Below are 18,073 nucleotides of genomic sequence, written 5' to 3'. Positions count from 1 at the left end.
CGGTCCAATGCGGCGCGCGCCACTCAATCGCTGACGTCAAAAAGAGCTTCGGCTGATACCACGACGCCGAGTGCCCATAACTGTTCTCGCGTAGTTGGTTAGTGCGTATAGACCAAATGGCCAGACTCAGATCAAATACCAAGATCTCGTTAAGCGTGTTAAGTATCCGCGAACACCGACCAGGGCCAGGCCCACCTCTCTCCTAGGTGGTCTCAACCTGCCCTGTCGCTCCGCCACAAAGTAACAGTCGGGGGCCGTTAGGAACCCAGGCCCACCTCTACCGGGATGGAGCCACCTGTCCTTTCAGCCCCCTCATCAGAACCACTTGCGGGTACTCAACGAGCTGACCCAACTTTAGTCACCACATGTGTCATGTATATAAAGTATATAGTATATACCCGTGATCACCTGCCGAAGTGATCACGGCCCAGTAGTATAGCATGGCAGACGGACAAGAGTGTAGGGCCACTGATGGAACACTAGCATCCTATACTAAGCAGTAGGATAGCAGGTAAGGGTAACAACTATAGCAACAACGACAGGCTATGCAACAGAATAGGATTAACCGAAATCAGTAACATGCTACACTACTCTAATGCAAACAGTATAGAGAAGAATAGGCAGTATCTGGTGATCAAGGGGGGGGGCTTGCCTAGAAGCTTTGTTGCACAAGAAGAAGGGTCGTCGGTGACGTAGTCGTACTCAGTGGCATCAACGCCGATCTCGGGGTCTACCGGAGAAGAAGAGGGGGGAAGAAACAACAAATACGGATCAAACAAAGCATCACAAAATATAACAAGGCAATACACGATGTTAGGGGTGATCTAACGCAGGGATAGGTGATACCGGCGAAGGGCGGAAACATCCAGGAAAGTATCCCCGGTGTTTGGCGTTTTGAGATAGACGGACCCGAGGGGAAAAGTTGCATGTTTGCTATGCTAGGGATGTGTGGCGGAAGAACAGTCTGCGTATTCGGATTCATCTCGCCGTTCTGAGCAACTTTCATGTACAAAGTATTTTCATCCGAGCTACGGATTATTTATATGATTTTTTTAAAAACTATTTAAGGATTTCTAAAATATTTCAATTTGAAATTATATATCTAAATACTTCTATCACAGGGTGCTGTGCTAGCCGGTGTGTATTACAGGTGGGGCCGTGTGTTGGGTTGACCAAGTCAATTTGACGGGTCAACAGGGTGTGTGGCCCACGTGTCATTTTCACTAGTGTAAAAAACCAACTAACTAATTTAATAAAGGGGAGTCCCACATGTCATCTGCTAGTAGATAACCTAGCTACTAATTAACCCTAAACTAATTGGACATGGCCAGAAATTAATCACGGCCGGCCCCACACAGAGAAAACACACACGCACACACACCTAGCAGTCTAGCACACACCACCCACGGCCATGGCTAGCCGCAAGCAACAATGGCAGTATAAGCCGCAACACGAAGCAGTAGCAAGGACCAACTATTTGTAGTAGCAGCTAGCGACAACAGGAGAAGTGGGGCATGAGCAGCAACGGCAGTAGCTTCAACAGCAACAGCGTAGCAGTCAACAGCAGCTAGCAAGTAGCGGGAGCAGCAGCAGTTCAGCGCACGGGAGGAGGTCAGGGGCGTTGGGCGGGGCACACATAGTTGGGCGTCGGTCTCGCGGCGAGCGCGGCCAGCGGCCGGCGGGCACGGCCAGGGCAGGCGGGGCGCGCGACCAGCGGAGGCCGGCGCGGCCGAACAAGGTGGGGCGCTCGCGGGGTCGTGGCGAGTAGCAGAGGAGCGTGGGCAGCGGCCCAGAAGCAGAGCCGGAGCGGCGGCAAAGCAGCAGCAGTAGTGGCGGGGTGACCAGCGCCAAGTAGCGGCAGTAGGAAGGGGCGTCCGTGCAGGCGGGCGAGTGCCAAGCCGGCGGTGGCCGCGGCGGCGAAGCGGACGACGACGACTAACTACAGTGGTAATGGAAGCAATTGTTACGGGCATGGAAACAGCGGGAAGGGAGCGAGTTTTTGACGAGAGGCTCACCGTGGAGCAGAAGGAAGGCTCTGCGAGGAACGGGAGCAGAAGACGGCGAGCAATTCGTCGGAGAAGCGCCGGTGACAGAAGAAGAGGGAGGAGCTCGATCCGCTCGATGTAGTGGCGTAGGTCTTGGGCTTGTGGTCGGAGTAGAAGCAGAGGGAGCAGGCGGAGCTCCTAACGCAGTATCTGCCGGTGAGGACGACGGTGGCCACAACGGGGGAGGTAGTCCATGGCGGCGATGGTGGCGGGTGCGCGTGGAGCGGCGGATCTGGGGCGAGAGGGGAAGAATCGCGAGGGAGAGTGGACGAGGCTGAACCCTAGGGCGTCGGGGACGGTCTTATACTTGCCGGGGAGCTCGGATGGCCGGCGCGTGGCGATCCCTGGCCATGGACGCGCCCCCTCTGTCCACGAGGCTTCCGTGAACAGAGGAAGGAGCTGGGGAGGTGGGCTAGGCCTCCTAGCTCCTATTGATAGTGGGCCAAAAGTGCACTATGATGTTTTTTTTAATTTCTATTATACATATACCTCTCTGTTTTGCCTTTTATATACTTACTAAAAGAGTTTTGTTAAATATGATAATTTTCCCATAAATATTGTGCAATATTATGGGGCTGTCCACAAAGCTTGGTGGTCAATTGAAAAACATATGAAATTATGTTTATATTTAGAAGGTTATTTAACTTCTATTGGACCACTTATTAATTTTCTAGGAATTAATTTGTGAGTCAAATAAAGTTGGTTTCAACATGACAAAGGTCAAAGGAATTCTTAGAATAATGTGAACATTATAGTTTTAATGTTTGAAAACTTCTATCATTTGACTTCATTTCAAATTTGTATTTCGAATCGGTTTTGGATTAACGCGATATTAACAACAGTAATCGAAGTGACGTGGCATCATTAGCAGAGGTTCATTGTAGCTTAATTATCCGGGCGTCACAATTCTCCTCCACTACAAGAAATCTCGTCCCGAGATTTAGGAGCGGGAGAAAGGGGGAAGGGATTTGGTTACGAAATTCTAACGGGTCTTCTCGGTCTTGGTTACTCTTCTCGAAGAGGTCGATCTATTAAGTTGATGCCTTCATTCCTCTTTACCAGGTCATCATGATGAAGTCGTCCTCCTTTCTTCGAAAATTCTGTCGTACTTACAAATAGGTAAGGGGATGCTCTACAACGATAGAAAGGTATAGGGAAAATCATTTGGGGTTAACCCAGGAATGAACACATGAGTATCTCTCGACTTGAACGAATGAAACATATCGAGAGCCAAGTAAGAAGGTACCATAAGAAGTTTCAAGCGGATAGACAATCGTCCATTGCCTGAAACAGTGTGAAAGGGGTTCAAAGCAACGGGAAGAAGTATTGTGTTTAATACCAGAATTGATGATCGCACGGAAGGTGACTCGTGAATTACATACAAAGCAAGTGTGAGGAATATCTTTGGAAACAGGGGATGTATAGGAGAGTCAGGTTTCGATCCTGTTGAACTATGGGTTATGGGCCCACCATGTGGGTTAAAAGTAGGAGGAGCGGTGACATCTTGCATGGACATGATTGCAAGGCATGTCAGAGGGTGGCCTGTCAGTTATGTCGGCAACAACGTCGGTCCAAGGGCGAGGGACAAAGAGAACCATTTTCCTGCTCGTTGAACGAGGCGGACCAATAGGCAAAGTTCTCGTCCATTGGTGGTTACCGGAATGCTATCAACAAAAGCAACAGGGTCTTACTGACACGGTTGTACACCAAGGTGTTTACATAAGCAGAAGAATTACTGCTTAGATCATATAGATCAGCAGAAGGTTAAACAAATCAATGGAAAGGAAAAGGTGATCTTCATATTAAACAGAACAATGGAAAGGAAAATGTGTTTAAACACAAATCTCAGGGGGTATATTCTTCCCAAGGACAAACAGAGCATGATATCCATGACAGGATATAACGTAGAAAACCCTTTAGGAAAGGGGGGGGAGAAATTTCATGACATTACCCATACAACGGTGTTTGGATAATTGAGCAAGAAAACATTTAGCATTGGGCTTCAAATGTTCTTGTCGAAAATTGGAGTACCACAGACATGCTTCGAGATAGCATTGACATGGTCATTGGGTAAAGATCAGACTTTGGATTCACTAAGGATCCACCAGGAACAACTTATAGAATAAGTCTTACAATTTCCTCATGGAAGAATGGCTAACCTTGATAAAAGGACACATATACTATAACAATATGTCCTCTGGCCAGGGGTGCTAAGCAAGGACACCACCTTACCGGGTTATGTAGAGACCAATGTTATAACTCTTGAAAAATGTTCCAATCATCATATCTGCCCGAGTTACAGATTTGATTGGTGTCAGGATACCTCAGACTCAGGATGCCTAAGAAGAAAAGGTGCAACACAATTGGACGAGATGACATAGTAAGTTTCTCAGGAAATGAACTATGGAAGCGAGTTCCGAAGCAAGAGTTCATCGTTAAACCAAGGAGAGGATGAGGAGGTAGCTGATGAACTTAGTGACAACTCACCGAGATTTCCACAAGATGGATTTCCACAATTATGTGAACAAGGAGATAACATTTGTTAGATCAAATGATATAATGAAGTATGCTCGAGGAAAACATACACAATTAAACATTGGTTGAAAGGAGCACCCATAACATGGGCTTAGGTAGCATGATCAATGTTTAGAATGGTGATTTAATAACCGATAGGCTAAAATGAACTATTGATCATTAACTTCAAAGCAATAGGGTTACTAGAAGTACTGAATCCAAACAGCGTCGTTCACTTGTTGATACCCCGGTTGGAATCAACACGGGAACCAAGAAAGAATGGTGATGGTGATCATCATACGGAGAATTTCTAAGAGGTGGAGCAATCCCCACAACATTCTTGACATAAAAGACAGTAATACCTCAAGGCAGAACACAACACTAGCTGGAGAGCAAGTTGCATTCATAATGTGGACAAGTTCGCGATGAAAGGAAGTCAAGGGTGTTGTCGATGATAATAAAAATCGTCGAGGGCAAGGAGGGTATTTCTCATCATGAACACAGTTGACATCTCGAAAGAAGTCAAAGTGTTGAAGGTGGTCCGACACATTTGTCGGGAGGTTTCAAGAGGATGCAATCAAACAACAATGGCAACAAACAAGGAAATGATGAAGTGGCAAGTTATAGGATCAATATATAAGATGCAAGCTCAGAACCAAAGTTGCCTTTCAAGACAAGCAACAAGATGTTGAAAGCTTGACGTAAGTCGTGCTCACACACTGAAGAATTCATGCACCAGAGAAGGACGAGGTAGCACAGTTAAAGATAGCAAGACCAGGATGCAGCCGATAGTCTAGGAATGACCAGATTGGGTTCAGAATTTCCCAGTAAAAATATTAGGGGTATTTGATTTGTAGTGCGAAATAATTTCACTAGTCGGTGTCCTCGGTTGACAACAACCCAGAATCCGTAGAGTGATTACGACAAGGAAAGACATTACTTCAACAAAGTTAGTAAGAGGTGGTGCAATGGCAAGACATCTTCGAGATACCAAGGGGTAATACTCAAAGGTTGAACATGATAGAAGTAGAACCGGGTCATTGACCTGTGACAGTAGATACTTCAACCTTGCCAAAAATAGACGAGGCACCGGAATGAATTCCCATCAGATATATCAGATCAGGACAACATGGTCGGAACCATAATTGTAAGGAACCAATTCAAGAATACCGAAAGAATCATACAGCTGGATAATCATTTTACAAGAAGCTTTTGAGACGGTCTACATCATTTTCTTGGGCATGAACAAAAAGTTCAAGGTCGACTCCCACTTCTTTAATGCATATCATTTCATTCACCTCTCGTTTTGATAAAACTGTAGTGTTGGAATTTTATTTGGTAGAACACCGGAAGAGTATGACTTGTGAAAATTTTCGGGTTTTCACAGATTAGGGGAAAGCATAGGTTCAACCCATCGGGCATCTTAGTAACATATACCACAAGTTTTAAAAGTAAATACGCAAGCTCGAAAGCAGAGCATGGTTGGCCAAACAGAGGATACAATTTACCAGAGGCATTATGTATCAGGGGAAGAACTCACAAGGTGATTGAATATGAAGGACACTGTCGGATAAAAAATCCAACAATGGATCGGGCGATCCATAACGGAGCTGATGTGAGTATTGATACTCACTTAGAGGAAGAAAGAATGCAGCATCAGATTCAAGAATCACCTGATTAGTCTGATGCCTAAATGGAAAGAAATTATGGTTTCCAAAACGAAGGATCAGAAGCAGACGCTCTGATCAAGGATGGATAAGTTGAAAACACTTAGTTGGACAATCAATAAAGGTTTGAATTGCCGAGAACCAACTCATGTCCGAAATGACGTCTGAGTCAGAAAGATAATTTTAAAAAGGATAACCTGTTATCGAGGACTACTAGTCATATGGAATTAACCATAATGCAAGCAGGCAAGAATTTCAAGAATAACAGGTTGTAGAGGATTTTCGAAAGATCGAAAAGTATTCCAAAGAATTTTGTGAGACACATGAATCATCTGGGGATGAGCGGATACTCGATAAGTGCGAGAAATTATCCATAAGGGTATTCAGGTGGCAAGAACTGCAAGGTAGTAGGCACAAAATATTCTCGGAACAATAGAGAGGATTCCAGGGTATCTTGTAATAACAAGATTAATTGGGAATAAAAGTAAGGACAGCAGGTTTATGTATTTATCCATAGGGATATTTCGGTGGTAGGGAACTGCCAAAGCGACAGGCACAAATTCTCGAAAGAGTATCGGAGAGTAACTTCGAAATCATCTGGTGCAGCCGGCGATCATCTGGACTGAAGGGGCTCTCCGGGAGAAAGTGTTTTCGAGAACCTAAAGTTAGATTTTTAGAAAATCATTTAACCCGAATAGAAGAGAGATTAGAATCCCAGAGTATAGACGAGGAATAAAAGATCCTAATACCATCCAATGGCAACGTGGGCCCATAAGACACACATCCATGTTAGTAAAAAGTTTTGCAATGTCTAGACTCGACTTCGGCCAAGGAGTGTGGAAGGGGGATTCCTACAGGCAGTCGGCTCTGATACCAACTTGTGACGCCCCCGATTTGACCATACACTAATCATGCACGCAAACGTGTACGATCAAGATCAGGGACTCACGGGAAGATATCACAACACAACTCTAAAACATAAATAAGTCATACAAGCATCATAATACAAGCCAGGGGCCTCGAGGGCTCAATTACAAGTGCTCGATCATAGACGAGTCAGCGGAAGCAACAATATCTGAGTACAGACATAAGTTAAACAAGTTTGCCTTAAGAAGGCTAGCACAAACGGGGATACAGATCGAAAGAGGCGCAAGCCTCCTGCCTGGGATCGTCCTAACTACTCCTGGTCGTCGTCAGCGGGCTGCACGTAGTAGTAGGCACCTCCGGGGTAGTAGGAGTCGTCGTCGACGGTGGCATCTGGCTCCTGGGCTCCAGCATCTGGTTGCCACAACTAGGTAGAAAGGAAAAGGGGAAAAGAGGGAGAAAAGCAACCGTGAGTACTCATCCAAAGTACTCGCAAGCAAGGAGCTACACTACATATGCATGGGTATATGTGTAAAGGGCCATATCGGTGGACTGAACTGCAGAATGCCAGAATAAGAGGGGGACAGCTAATCCTGTCGAAGACTACGCTTCTGGCCACCTCCATCTTGCAGCATGTAGAAGAGAGTAGATGGTAAGTTCACCAAGTAGCATCGCATAGCATAATCCTACCCGGCGATTCCCTCCTCGTCGCCCTGTTAGAGAGCGATCACCGGGTTGTATCTGGCACTTGGAAGGGTGTGTTTTATTAAGTATCCAGTTCTAGTTGTCATAAGGTCAAGGTACAACTCCGGGTCGTCCTTTTACCGAGGGACACGGCTATTCGAATAGATAAACTTCCCTGCAGGGGTGCACCACATAACCCAACACGCTCGATCCCATTTGGCCGGACACACTTTCCTGGGTCATGCCCGGCCTCGGAAGATCAACACGTCGCAGCCCCACCTAGGCTCAACAGAGAGGTCAGCACGCCGGTCTAAATCCTATGCGCAGGAGCGTGGGCAGCGGCACAGAAGCAGAGCCGGAGCGGCAACAAAGCAGAAGTAGTGGCGGGGTGACCAGCGCCAAGTAGCGGCAGTAGGAAGGGGCGTCCGTGCAGGCGGGCGAGTGCCAAGCCGACGGTGGCCGCGGCGGCGAAGCGGACGACGACGACTAACTACGGTGGTAATGGAAGCAATTGTTACGGGCATGGAAACAGTGGGAAGGGAGCGAGTTTTTGACGAGGGGCTCACCGTGGAGCACAAGGAAGGCTCTGCGATGAACGGGAGCAGCAGACGGCGAGCAATTCGTCGGAGAAGCGCCGGTGACAGAAGAAGAGGGAGGAGCTCGATCCGCTCGATGTAGTGGCGTAGGTCTTGGGCTCGTGGTCGGAGTAGAAGCAGAGGGAGCAGGCGGAGCTCCTAACGCAGTATCTGCCGGCGAGGAAGACGGTGGCCACAATGGAGGAGGTAGTCCATGGCGGCGATGGTGGCGGGTGCGCGTGGAGCGGCGGATCTGGGGCGAGAGGGGAAGAATCGTGAGGGAGAGTGGACGAGGCTGAACCCTAGGGCGTCGGGGACGGTCTTATACTTGCCGGGGAGCTCGGATGGCCGGCGCGTGGCGATCCCTGGCCATGGACGCGCCCCCTCTGTCCACGAGGCTTCCGTGAACAGAGGAAGGAGCTGGGGAGGTGGGCTGGGCCTCCTAGCTCCTATTCATAGTGGGCCAAAAGTGCACTATGATGTTTTTTTTAATTTCTATTATACATATACCTCTCTGTTTTGCCTTTTATATACTTACTAAAAGAGTTTTGTTAAATATGATAATTTTCCCATAAATATTGTGCAATATTATGGGGCTGTCCACAAAGCTTGGTGGTCAATTGAAAAACATATGAAATTATGTTTATATTTAGAAGGTTATTTAACTTCTGTTGGACCACTTATTAATTTTCTAGGAATTAATTTGTGAGTCAAATAAAGTTGGTTTCAACATGACAAAGGTCAGAGGAATTTTTAGAATAATGTGAACATTATAGTTTTAATGTTTGAAAACTTCTATCGTTTGACTTCATTTCAAATTTGAATTTCGAATCGGTTTTGGATTAACGCGATATTAACAACAGTAATCGAAGTGACGTGGCATCATTAGCAGAGGTTCACTGTAGCTTAATTATCCGGGCGTCACACGTATCCGGTTTGCGATTTAGAATCGTCCGGATCAGTGTCAAAGCTTGCATCGACGTAACCATTTACGACTAGCTCTTTGTCACCTCCATAAACGAGAAACTTATCCTTAGTCCTTTTCAGGTATTTCAGGATGTTCTTGACCGCTGTCCAGTGATCCACTCCTGGATTACTTTGGTACCTCCCTGCTAAACTTATAGCAAAGCACACATCAGGTCTGGTACATAGCATTGCATACATGATAGAGCCTATGGCTGAAGCATAGGGAACATCTTTTATCTTCTCTCTATCTTCTGCAGTGGTCGGGCATTAAGTCTTACTCAACTTCACACCTTGTAACACAGGCAAGAACCCTTTCTTTGCTTGATCCATTTTGAACTTCTTCAAAACTTTGTCAAGGTATGTGCTTTGTGAAAGTCCAATTAAGCGTCTTGATCTATCTCTATAGATCTTGATGCCCAATATATAAGCAGCTTCACCGAGGTCCTTCATTAAAAAACTCTTATTCAAGTATCCCTTTATGCTATCCAGAAATTCTATATCATTTCCAATCAGCAATATGTCATCCACATATAATATCAGAAATGCTACAGAGCTCCCACTCACTTTCTTGTAAATACAGACTTCTCCAAAAGTCTGTATAAAACCAAATGCTTTGATCACACTATCAAAGCGTTTATTCCAACTCCGAGAGGCTTGCACCAGTCCATAAATGGATCGCTGGAGCTTGCACACTTTGTTAGCTCCCTTTGGATCGACAAAACCTTCCGGCTGCATCATATACAACTCTTCTTCCAGAAATCCATTCAGGAATGCAGTTTTGACATCCATTTGCCAAATTTCATAATCATAAAATGCGGCAAGTACTAACATGATTCGGACAGACTTAAGCATCGTTACGGGTGAGAAAGTCTCATCGTAGTCAATCCCTTGAACTTGTCGAAAACCTTTCGCAACAAGTCGAGCTTTATAGACAGTAACATTACCGTCAGCGTAAGTCTTCTTCTTGAAGATCCATTTATTCTCAATGGCTTGCCGATCATCGGGCAAGTCAACCAAAGTCCACACTTTGTTCTCCCATCTCAAATTTCATGGCCTCAAGCCATTTTGCGGAATCTAGGCTCACCATCGCTTCTTCATAGCTCGTAGGTTCGTCATGGTCTAGTAACATAACCTCCAGAACAGGATTACCGTACCACTCTGGTGCGAATCTTACTCTGGTTGACCTACGAGGTTCAGTAACAACTTGATCTGAAGTTTCGTGATCATCATCATTAGCTTCCTCACTAATTGATGTAGGTGTCATAGGAACCGGTTTCGGTGATGAACTATTTTCCAATAAGGGAGCAGGTACAGTTACCTCATCAACTTCTACTTTCCTCCCACTCACTTCTTTCGAGAGAAACTCCTTCTCTAGAAAGGACCCAAATTTAGCAACAAAAGTCTTGCCTTCAGATCTGTGAGAGAAGGTGTACCCAACAGTTTCCTTTAGGTATCCTATGAAGACACATTTCTCCGATTTGGGTTCGAGCTTATCAGGTTGAAGCTTTTTCACATAAGCATCGCAGCCCCAAACTTTAAGAAACGACAACTTTGGTTTCTTGCCAAACCACATTTCATAAGGCGTCGTCTCAACGGATTTCGATGGTGCCCTATTTAACGTGAATGCAGCCGTCTCTAAAACATAACCCCAAACCGATAGCGGTAAATCAGTAAGAGACATCATAGATCGCACCATATCTGGTAAAGTACGATTACGACGTTCAGACACACCATTACGCTGTGGTGTTCCAGGTGGCGTGAGTTGCGAAACTATTCCGCATTGTTTCAAATGAAGACCAAACTCGTAACTCAAATATTCTCCTCCACGATCAGATCGTAGAAACTTTATTTTCTTGTTACGATGATTTTCAACTTCACTTTGAAATTCTTTGAACTTTTGAAATGTTTCAGACTTATGTTTCATTAAGTAGATATACCCATATATGCTTAAATCATCTGTGAAGGTGAGAAAATAACGATACCCGCCGCGAGCCTCGACATTCATCGGTCCACATACATCTGTATGTATGATTTCCAACAAATCTGTTGCTCGCTCCATAGTTCCGGAGAACGGCGTTTTAGTCATCTTGCCCATGAGGCACGGTTCGCAAGTACCAAGTGATTCATAATCAAGTGGTTCCAAAAGTCCATCAGTATGGAGTTTCTTCATGCTCTTTACATGAATATGACCTAAACGGCAGTGCCACAAATAAGTTGCACTATCATTATCAACTCTGCATCTTTTGGCTTCAATATTATGAATATGTGTATCACTACTATCGAGATTCAACAAAAATAGACCACTCTTCAAGGGTGCATGACCATAAAAGATATTACTCATATAAATAGAACAACCATTATTCTCTGATTTAAATGAATAACCATCTCGCATCAAACAAGATCCAGATATAATGTTCATGCTCAACGTTGGCACCAAATAACAATTATTCAGGTCTAAAACTAATAAGTCAATGAAATCAAGGGTATTCTTCGGATCCTTGTGCCATAATAAGTCAATGAAATCAAGGGTATTCTTCGGATCTAGCATTAGAGGCACATAGCTGCCTTTGGCTATTGCAACCCTTTACTGTCTATCTCTGATGGTTTCAGCAAGTTCTTCATCATCAGCTTCATCATCATCAGATGGAACATGGAATGCCACTTGCTTCTTGTGCGGACTTGGCCTCTTTCCACGTCCAGCAGTGGACTTAACCTTCAGCAAAGATGGTCCACTTGAGGATTGTGGTTGAGCTGAGGAAGTTGTAGAAGCCCATGAGGCAATAGAGAATCTAGTAGTCCGCTGACACGTTGCAAGGTGTACAGGTGTTGAGGACTTTGTGGTAGCAACTGAGGATTTTGAAGTAACTTAGGGAATTGGCACTGCCCTTGAGGAAGTTGCTTGAGGATTTTGCCCTGAGGGCTTTGCTGTTGAGGAACTTGGCCGTGAGGGCATTGAGCTTGAAGACTTTTTCTTCACAGCTAATTTCTTTAAGATTGCCTTCTTTGCCGCAGTTTTGCTGGCAGAGGCCTCAGCAGCAGCAGCTTGAGAGTCCTCATTGAATTTCCTCACTGCTTCTGCATCAACTTTTTGTAGCTTGGCGTGGCGCTTGGCCCATTCCTTCGGAAAGTCCTCACCACGCTTGATGCTGGTAGGATCAGCACGTTGGCCAGCAGCTAGCGGTGGTCTTGGGCATGGAGGATTTACAACAAATTTCTTCATGTACTTGGGAGTAACATAGCGATATTCCCTCCATTCCTTTGCCCATCTTCTTTCAATCCTATGAATGCGCACTTTGCGCTGATTCTTATTCTCCTTCCCATGAGTTTCTTCATCTGGTGTGCAATATTCCTCATAGATATCCTCAGGGATTTCAAATTCAGTGTTTGTCTCTGGCCTCTTTCCTCCTTTCCGAGGTCTCTTCCCATCTGCCGTTTTCCTCACTTGAGGATTTTGAACTTTTGACGACTCTAAGGAAGTATGCAATTTTTTCTTCAAGGAACACTGCAAATGAGTAAGTTGATGACATTTTGTACCTGTGAACAGAGCATAGGTGCGTTGAATTTGGAGAGGTCATATGCGTTCTCAGAAACTTTTCAAAAAGTATCAAGTTGAGGAATTTTACCACAGATGTCTTGAGGAATTTCACTATGCATTCTTGACTCAAGTTCCAGAGTTGTACAGATTAGATATCCACACAATTGAGGAATCTTGAGTAAAATCATAGCTTAGAGAAACAAATCAAGGAAAAGAAGCATTCCGGTGTTTAAGGAGTGGAAAGTTGAAGTATAAACATCTTTTGAGGATTTTGTGAAAATCATAAGAATCAAAGTAGGGTAGTAAAATCAGATTTTAATTACCCTTTCTGAAGAACACGACGAATTGGGAGTGGACATGGAGAAGTTTGTCAGTCCAGATCTCCCACGCCCTAACTCGGCGGCGGGAGACAGCTACGACGACGACGGAGTGAAGATTTCCGCGGCCGGCGTGAGTACGACGGTGACGAGGTCGAGTCAGTAAAGCTCTTCCTCACCGGCGATGATGGAGTGTAGCAGTGGCACTAGGTCAGAGCTCGAGCGAGGGGAGTTGAGGTCGAGCAGAGGAAATGAGGTATGAGGAGGGTAAGGGGTATTTATAGCCACAGTGAAAAAATGTTTGCCCGAAGATTTTGGACGAGCATGCCCCTGACCCTTGCAATCCTAACGACATGTGTCACCCACGTACTGAGAGGTGGAGATCATGGGGGATCATGGATGAGTATTTTAATCTGTCATGGGAAGTGGAACAGTTTGAGCGGCAACATCCGAAAATTCAGATATTAAATTTTTAATGTTTCGTCCACAAATTCTTCAGCTGTCAAGGACACAGTGAATACTTTGAATGGGTTTCAAATAGAACGCACATGAAGAATTTATGAACAGACTGGGTTGAGTTTAGCATAGGGGGGGAACGGGTCCGATCACATTCACTTTGAGGAAAAAATCAACTTGAATTAATAGCAATAAGTCATAGCTGTTGAGGACATGAAAACTCATATATATATAGCTTGAGAATTTGAAGAATTTGCAAAATGATGAAGAACTCAAATTTGAAGATTTTCAACTTTGGTTGGTGGCATGACCCACCGTATAAGAATGATGATTTCAGACACCGCGTACAATTGTCGTAGGGTTCTGAGAATCAAATTATTCATTAATTTCTTCACACTTAGGGTTAGTCTTCATTGATTGAAGAAAAATGTTACTTCGTGTGTTGCACATCTAAGTCATCAATTTTGCATAAGTGTTAGGATGTGTGTCCTTTCAAAGAAGATTCGAAGATTCTAAGATATTTAGCTCACACCGCGACTTGCAAAATCTCTTCTCATCCAAGGGCTTTGTGAAGATATCTGCCAACTGTTCTTCAGTCTTCACGTGGTTGATGGAGATGTCGCCCTTCAACACATGATCTTGAAGAAACTGATGAGGAATCTGGATGTGCTTAGTCTTCGAGTGGTGAACTGGGTTGTGAGCAATCTTGATGGCACTGTCGTTGTCGCAGTAGAGTGGCACATTCTTCATATTGATGCCATAGTCCTTGAGGCTTAGGTTCATCCACAGCAATTGAGCACAACAAGAACCAGCAACAATATACTCAGCTTCAGCAGCAGACAGTGATACGCAGTTCTGCTTCTTCGAGGACCAATGATGTCTACTACGCAAATTTATTCTTGTAGACACGTGTTGGGCCTCCAAGCGCAGAGTTTTGTCGGACAGTAGCAATTTTTCCCTCAAGTGGATGACCTAAGGTTTATCAATCCGTGGAGGCGTAGGATGAAGATAGTTTCTCTCAAACAACCCTGCAACCAAATAACAAAGAGTCTCTTGTGTCCCCAACACACCAAATAAATGGTAATTTGTATAGGTGCACTAGTTTGGCAAAGAGACGGTAATAAAAGTGTAGTAATGATAGTAGATATTGGTTTTTGTAATAGTTACAATAAAATACAGCAAGGTAGCAAGTAACAAAAGTGAGCACAGATGATACTGCAATGCTTGTAAATGAGGCCTAGGGTCCGTACTTTTGCTAGTGCTATCTCTCAACAATGCTAATATAATTGGATCATATAACCATCCCTCAAAGTGTGATGAAGAATCACTCCAAAGTTCCTATCTAGCGGAGAACATAAGAAGAAATTGTTTGTAGCTATTCTTTCTGATCGATCTATCCAAGAGTTCGTACTAAAATAACACCAAGTTATTCTTTTCTCGATCTATCAAGAGTTCGTAATAAAATAACACCAAGTTATTCGTTCCGATTGATCTATCAAGAGTTCATACTAAAATACCACCAAAGCAAATTCAGATTCATAATACTCAATCCAACACAAAGAACCTCAAAGAGTTCCCCAAGATTTCTACCGGAGAAACAGAAGACGAGAACGTGCATCAACCCCTATGCATAGATTACCCCAATGTCACCTTGGGAATCTGCGAGTTGAGTGCCATAACATATCTCAAGTGAACCAATATAATACGCCATTGTCACCATGGGTATTCATATGCAAGACATATATAGAGTGCTCAAATCCATAAAAGTATTCAATCCGATAAGAACGAAATCCCAAAGGGAAAACTCAATTCATCACAACAAGATAGAGAGGGGGAAACACCATATGATCCAACTATATTAACAAAGCCTGCGATACATCAAGATCGTGCCATCTCAAGAACACGAGAGAGAGATACTAAACACATAGCTACTAGTACAAACCCTCAGCCCCGAGGGTGGACTACTCCCTCCTCATCATGGTGGCCGCCGAGATGATGAAGATGGCCACCGGTGATGATTTTCCCCTCCGACAGAGTCCCGCAACGGGGTCTAGATTGGTTTTTTGTGGCGACAGAGGCTTCCGGTGGTAGAAATTCCGATCTAGGGTTACCTTCAGGGGTTTTGGAATATTTGGCAATTTATAGGGTGAAGAGGTGGTGCGGGAGGCCATCAAGGTGGGCACAACCCACCTGGGCGCGCTTGGGCCCCCAGGCGCGCCCTGGTGGGTTGTGCTCCCCTCGGAGCTCCCCTCTGGTACTTCTTTGGCCCACCGGGTGTCTTCAGGTCCAGAAAAAATCTCCAAAAAGTTTTGCTGCGTTTGGACTACGTTTGGTATTGATTTTCTGCAATGTAAAAAACAAGCAAAAAACAACAACTGGAACTGGGCACTATGTCAATATGTTAGTGCCAAAAAATGATATAAAGTTGCTATAAAATGACTGTAAAACATCCAAGAATGATAATATAGCAGCATGGATACTTCATAAATTATAGATACGTTGGGGACATATCAACCAACATACTAAGGATATTCTGAGGAAATGGCATGTGCCTGATGTTGACTTGCGATCCACTCGATCACCAGCATAGTCAGAGTCAGAATATGCAATGAGATAAAATGCTGAGCCCTTGGGATACCATAATCCAAGTGTTGGAGTGTGAGCTAGATATCGAAGAATATGTTTCACAGCCTTATGGTGTGATTCCTTCGGTGTAGCTTGAAAACGGGCACACATGCAAACACTAAGCATAATATCTGGCCTAGATGCACATAGATACAATAAAGAGCCAATCACGGAGCGGTATACCTTTCGATCGAAGCCTTTACCATTTTCATCGGTGCATAGATGACCATTCGTGGGCATAGGGATTTTGACGCCTTTGTAATCTTGCATGCCGGATTTCCTCAGTACATCCTTGTGGTATTTCTCTTGAGATATGAAGATGCCATTGCATTGTTAACGAATTTGAAGACCTAAGAAGAATTTCAATTCTCCCATCATAGACATTTGATATTCTTCACTCATCATGTAGTGTGACACCCTGGTTTTTGCCATTTCTATTTTTCTGGATTTTATTTCAATATGGTTTAAATTTGAGTTTTTGAATTGACTCATTTGGACTTAACACTTGGGCATTGTTTTGATTTTCACCCAAGTGATTCCACTCACTCCCAAAAACATCACTTGCCCTATGATATTTCAAAATATTGCCTTGGAAATATTTTTCTCAAAAGAAAAATATTCATTTCCTCTCTGAAAATCTGGGAAAATTCCCACATATTCTTTGGAATATGTCTCATCTCCTCATGAAAAGTATCCTATGGGTATGAGGATTATTTTTGCTGTAGAAAATCATTTTCATTCTGATCAGAAATGGCAATTTGTGAAGCAAGTAAATTTTTGACAAATCCTCTTGAGGTGAAAATTTTATGGCATGATCACCCTCCTAAGTAACCCTTAACCACAAAGTTTCAGCTCCTACCTCTCTCTGGAACTCTCTCAAATATCGTCATAAGTTTTTGCCCAGAAACTTGCCAAGAAGCCCAAGCCACATCCTGCCGGCCTGGCTTCAATCCATCAACACAAAGTGACTAAGCAATGTAGGGACAAGCTCCCAAACATGATCAAACCTCTCAGGCACGTCGCGTTGTGCTAGTGCATGCGGTGACAGCATGCGGACACGACGTCTGCCATGCACGCAACATGTTCGCCGCGTCGGCTTTGCCTCTGGCCCGCCCGTGCGCCCACCCCAGGCCAACCTCGCTTGTCTCCAACCCTCACGAGCTTCGACTCATAGCCCATGACCACTCGCTGGAGCTTCCCGATGCCGGCGACAGCCGCTGCAGAAACGGCCACGGCGAAGCAGGGAGCACAATGCACCCGTGTCCTCATGCCGTCGCTCTCCTTCGCCCTGTGCTTGGCCCCTTGCCCTCAGTGTGACCGTGTGAGCCCCTCAACCTCTGCCATCCGCTCTGAGCCCTGCTCGTCACCGCTCGCCACTCCAGAGACTTTTTCGGCGACCTCGAACCCTTCCTCACCTCTGCCTATATATAGAGCCCCTCCCGAGCTCATTCAGCCACACCACCCACCTCCTCTAACCACCACACCTCTCGTAGAAGGGCGCGGCCAGGCCAGGCGGGCCTCTGGCCGCCATTCTACTCCAGAGATTGCTGTTGATCCCCTCTCTGCGCTTTACTCCGTTCGGCGCTCCTCGACGTCTTCCAACCTCTCTATTGTGTTCGTGGTGCTCTCCTGGACGAGACGGTGCTACGGGAGCTGCTAGAACGCCCTTGCCTCGCTAGAATCGCCTACTCCGATGAGCTCCCTCCATCGACGCCTCTGGAGACGACCACCGCGACACTGTTCGTCCACCTCCGACCGAGATACTGGTACGACATCAATCCATCCACTCACCGGCGGCAGCCGTGGCCTCCTCGCCGGAGAACCA

General features: G+C 45.1%; 1 protein-coding gene across 1 annotated transcript; it reads right to left on the bottom strand.

Annotated features, from left to right (window-relative positions):
- Positions 1–767: 767 nt before the first annotated feature.
- LOC123096837 (mucin-1) lies at positions 768–17,517 on the bottom strand. Its single transcript, XM_044518610.1, has 3 exons — positions 17,385–17,517; positions 2,016–2,345; positions 768–1,939 (listed from the first exon to the last, which is right to left on the bottom strand). The coding sequence occupies exons 1-3, from the start codon at positions 17,515–17,517 to the stop codon at positions 1,416–1,418; spliced, it is 987 nt and encodes a 328-aa protein (XP_044374545.1). The 3' UTR covers positions 768–1,415.
- Between the last annotated feature and the right edge of the window lie 556 nt (positions 17,518–18,073).

The sequence above is a fragment of the Triticum aestivum genome, chromosome 4D (assembly GCF_018294505.1).
Source record: "Triticum aestivum cultivar Chinese Spring chromosome 4D, IWGSC CS RefSeq v2.1, whole genome shotgun sequence".
Lineage (NCBI taxonomy): Eukaryota > Viridiplantae > Streptophyta > Magnoliopsida > Poales > Poaceae > Triticum > Triticum aestivum.
This window is presented reverse-complemented; position numbering and strand designations above follow the sequence as displayed.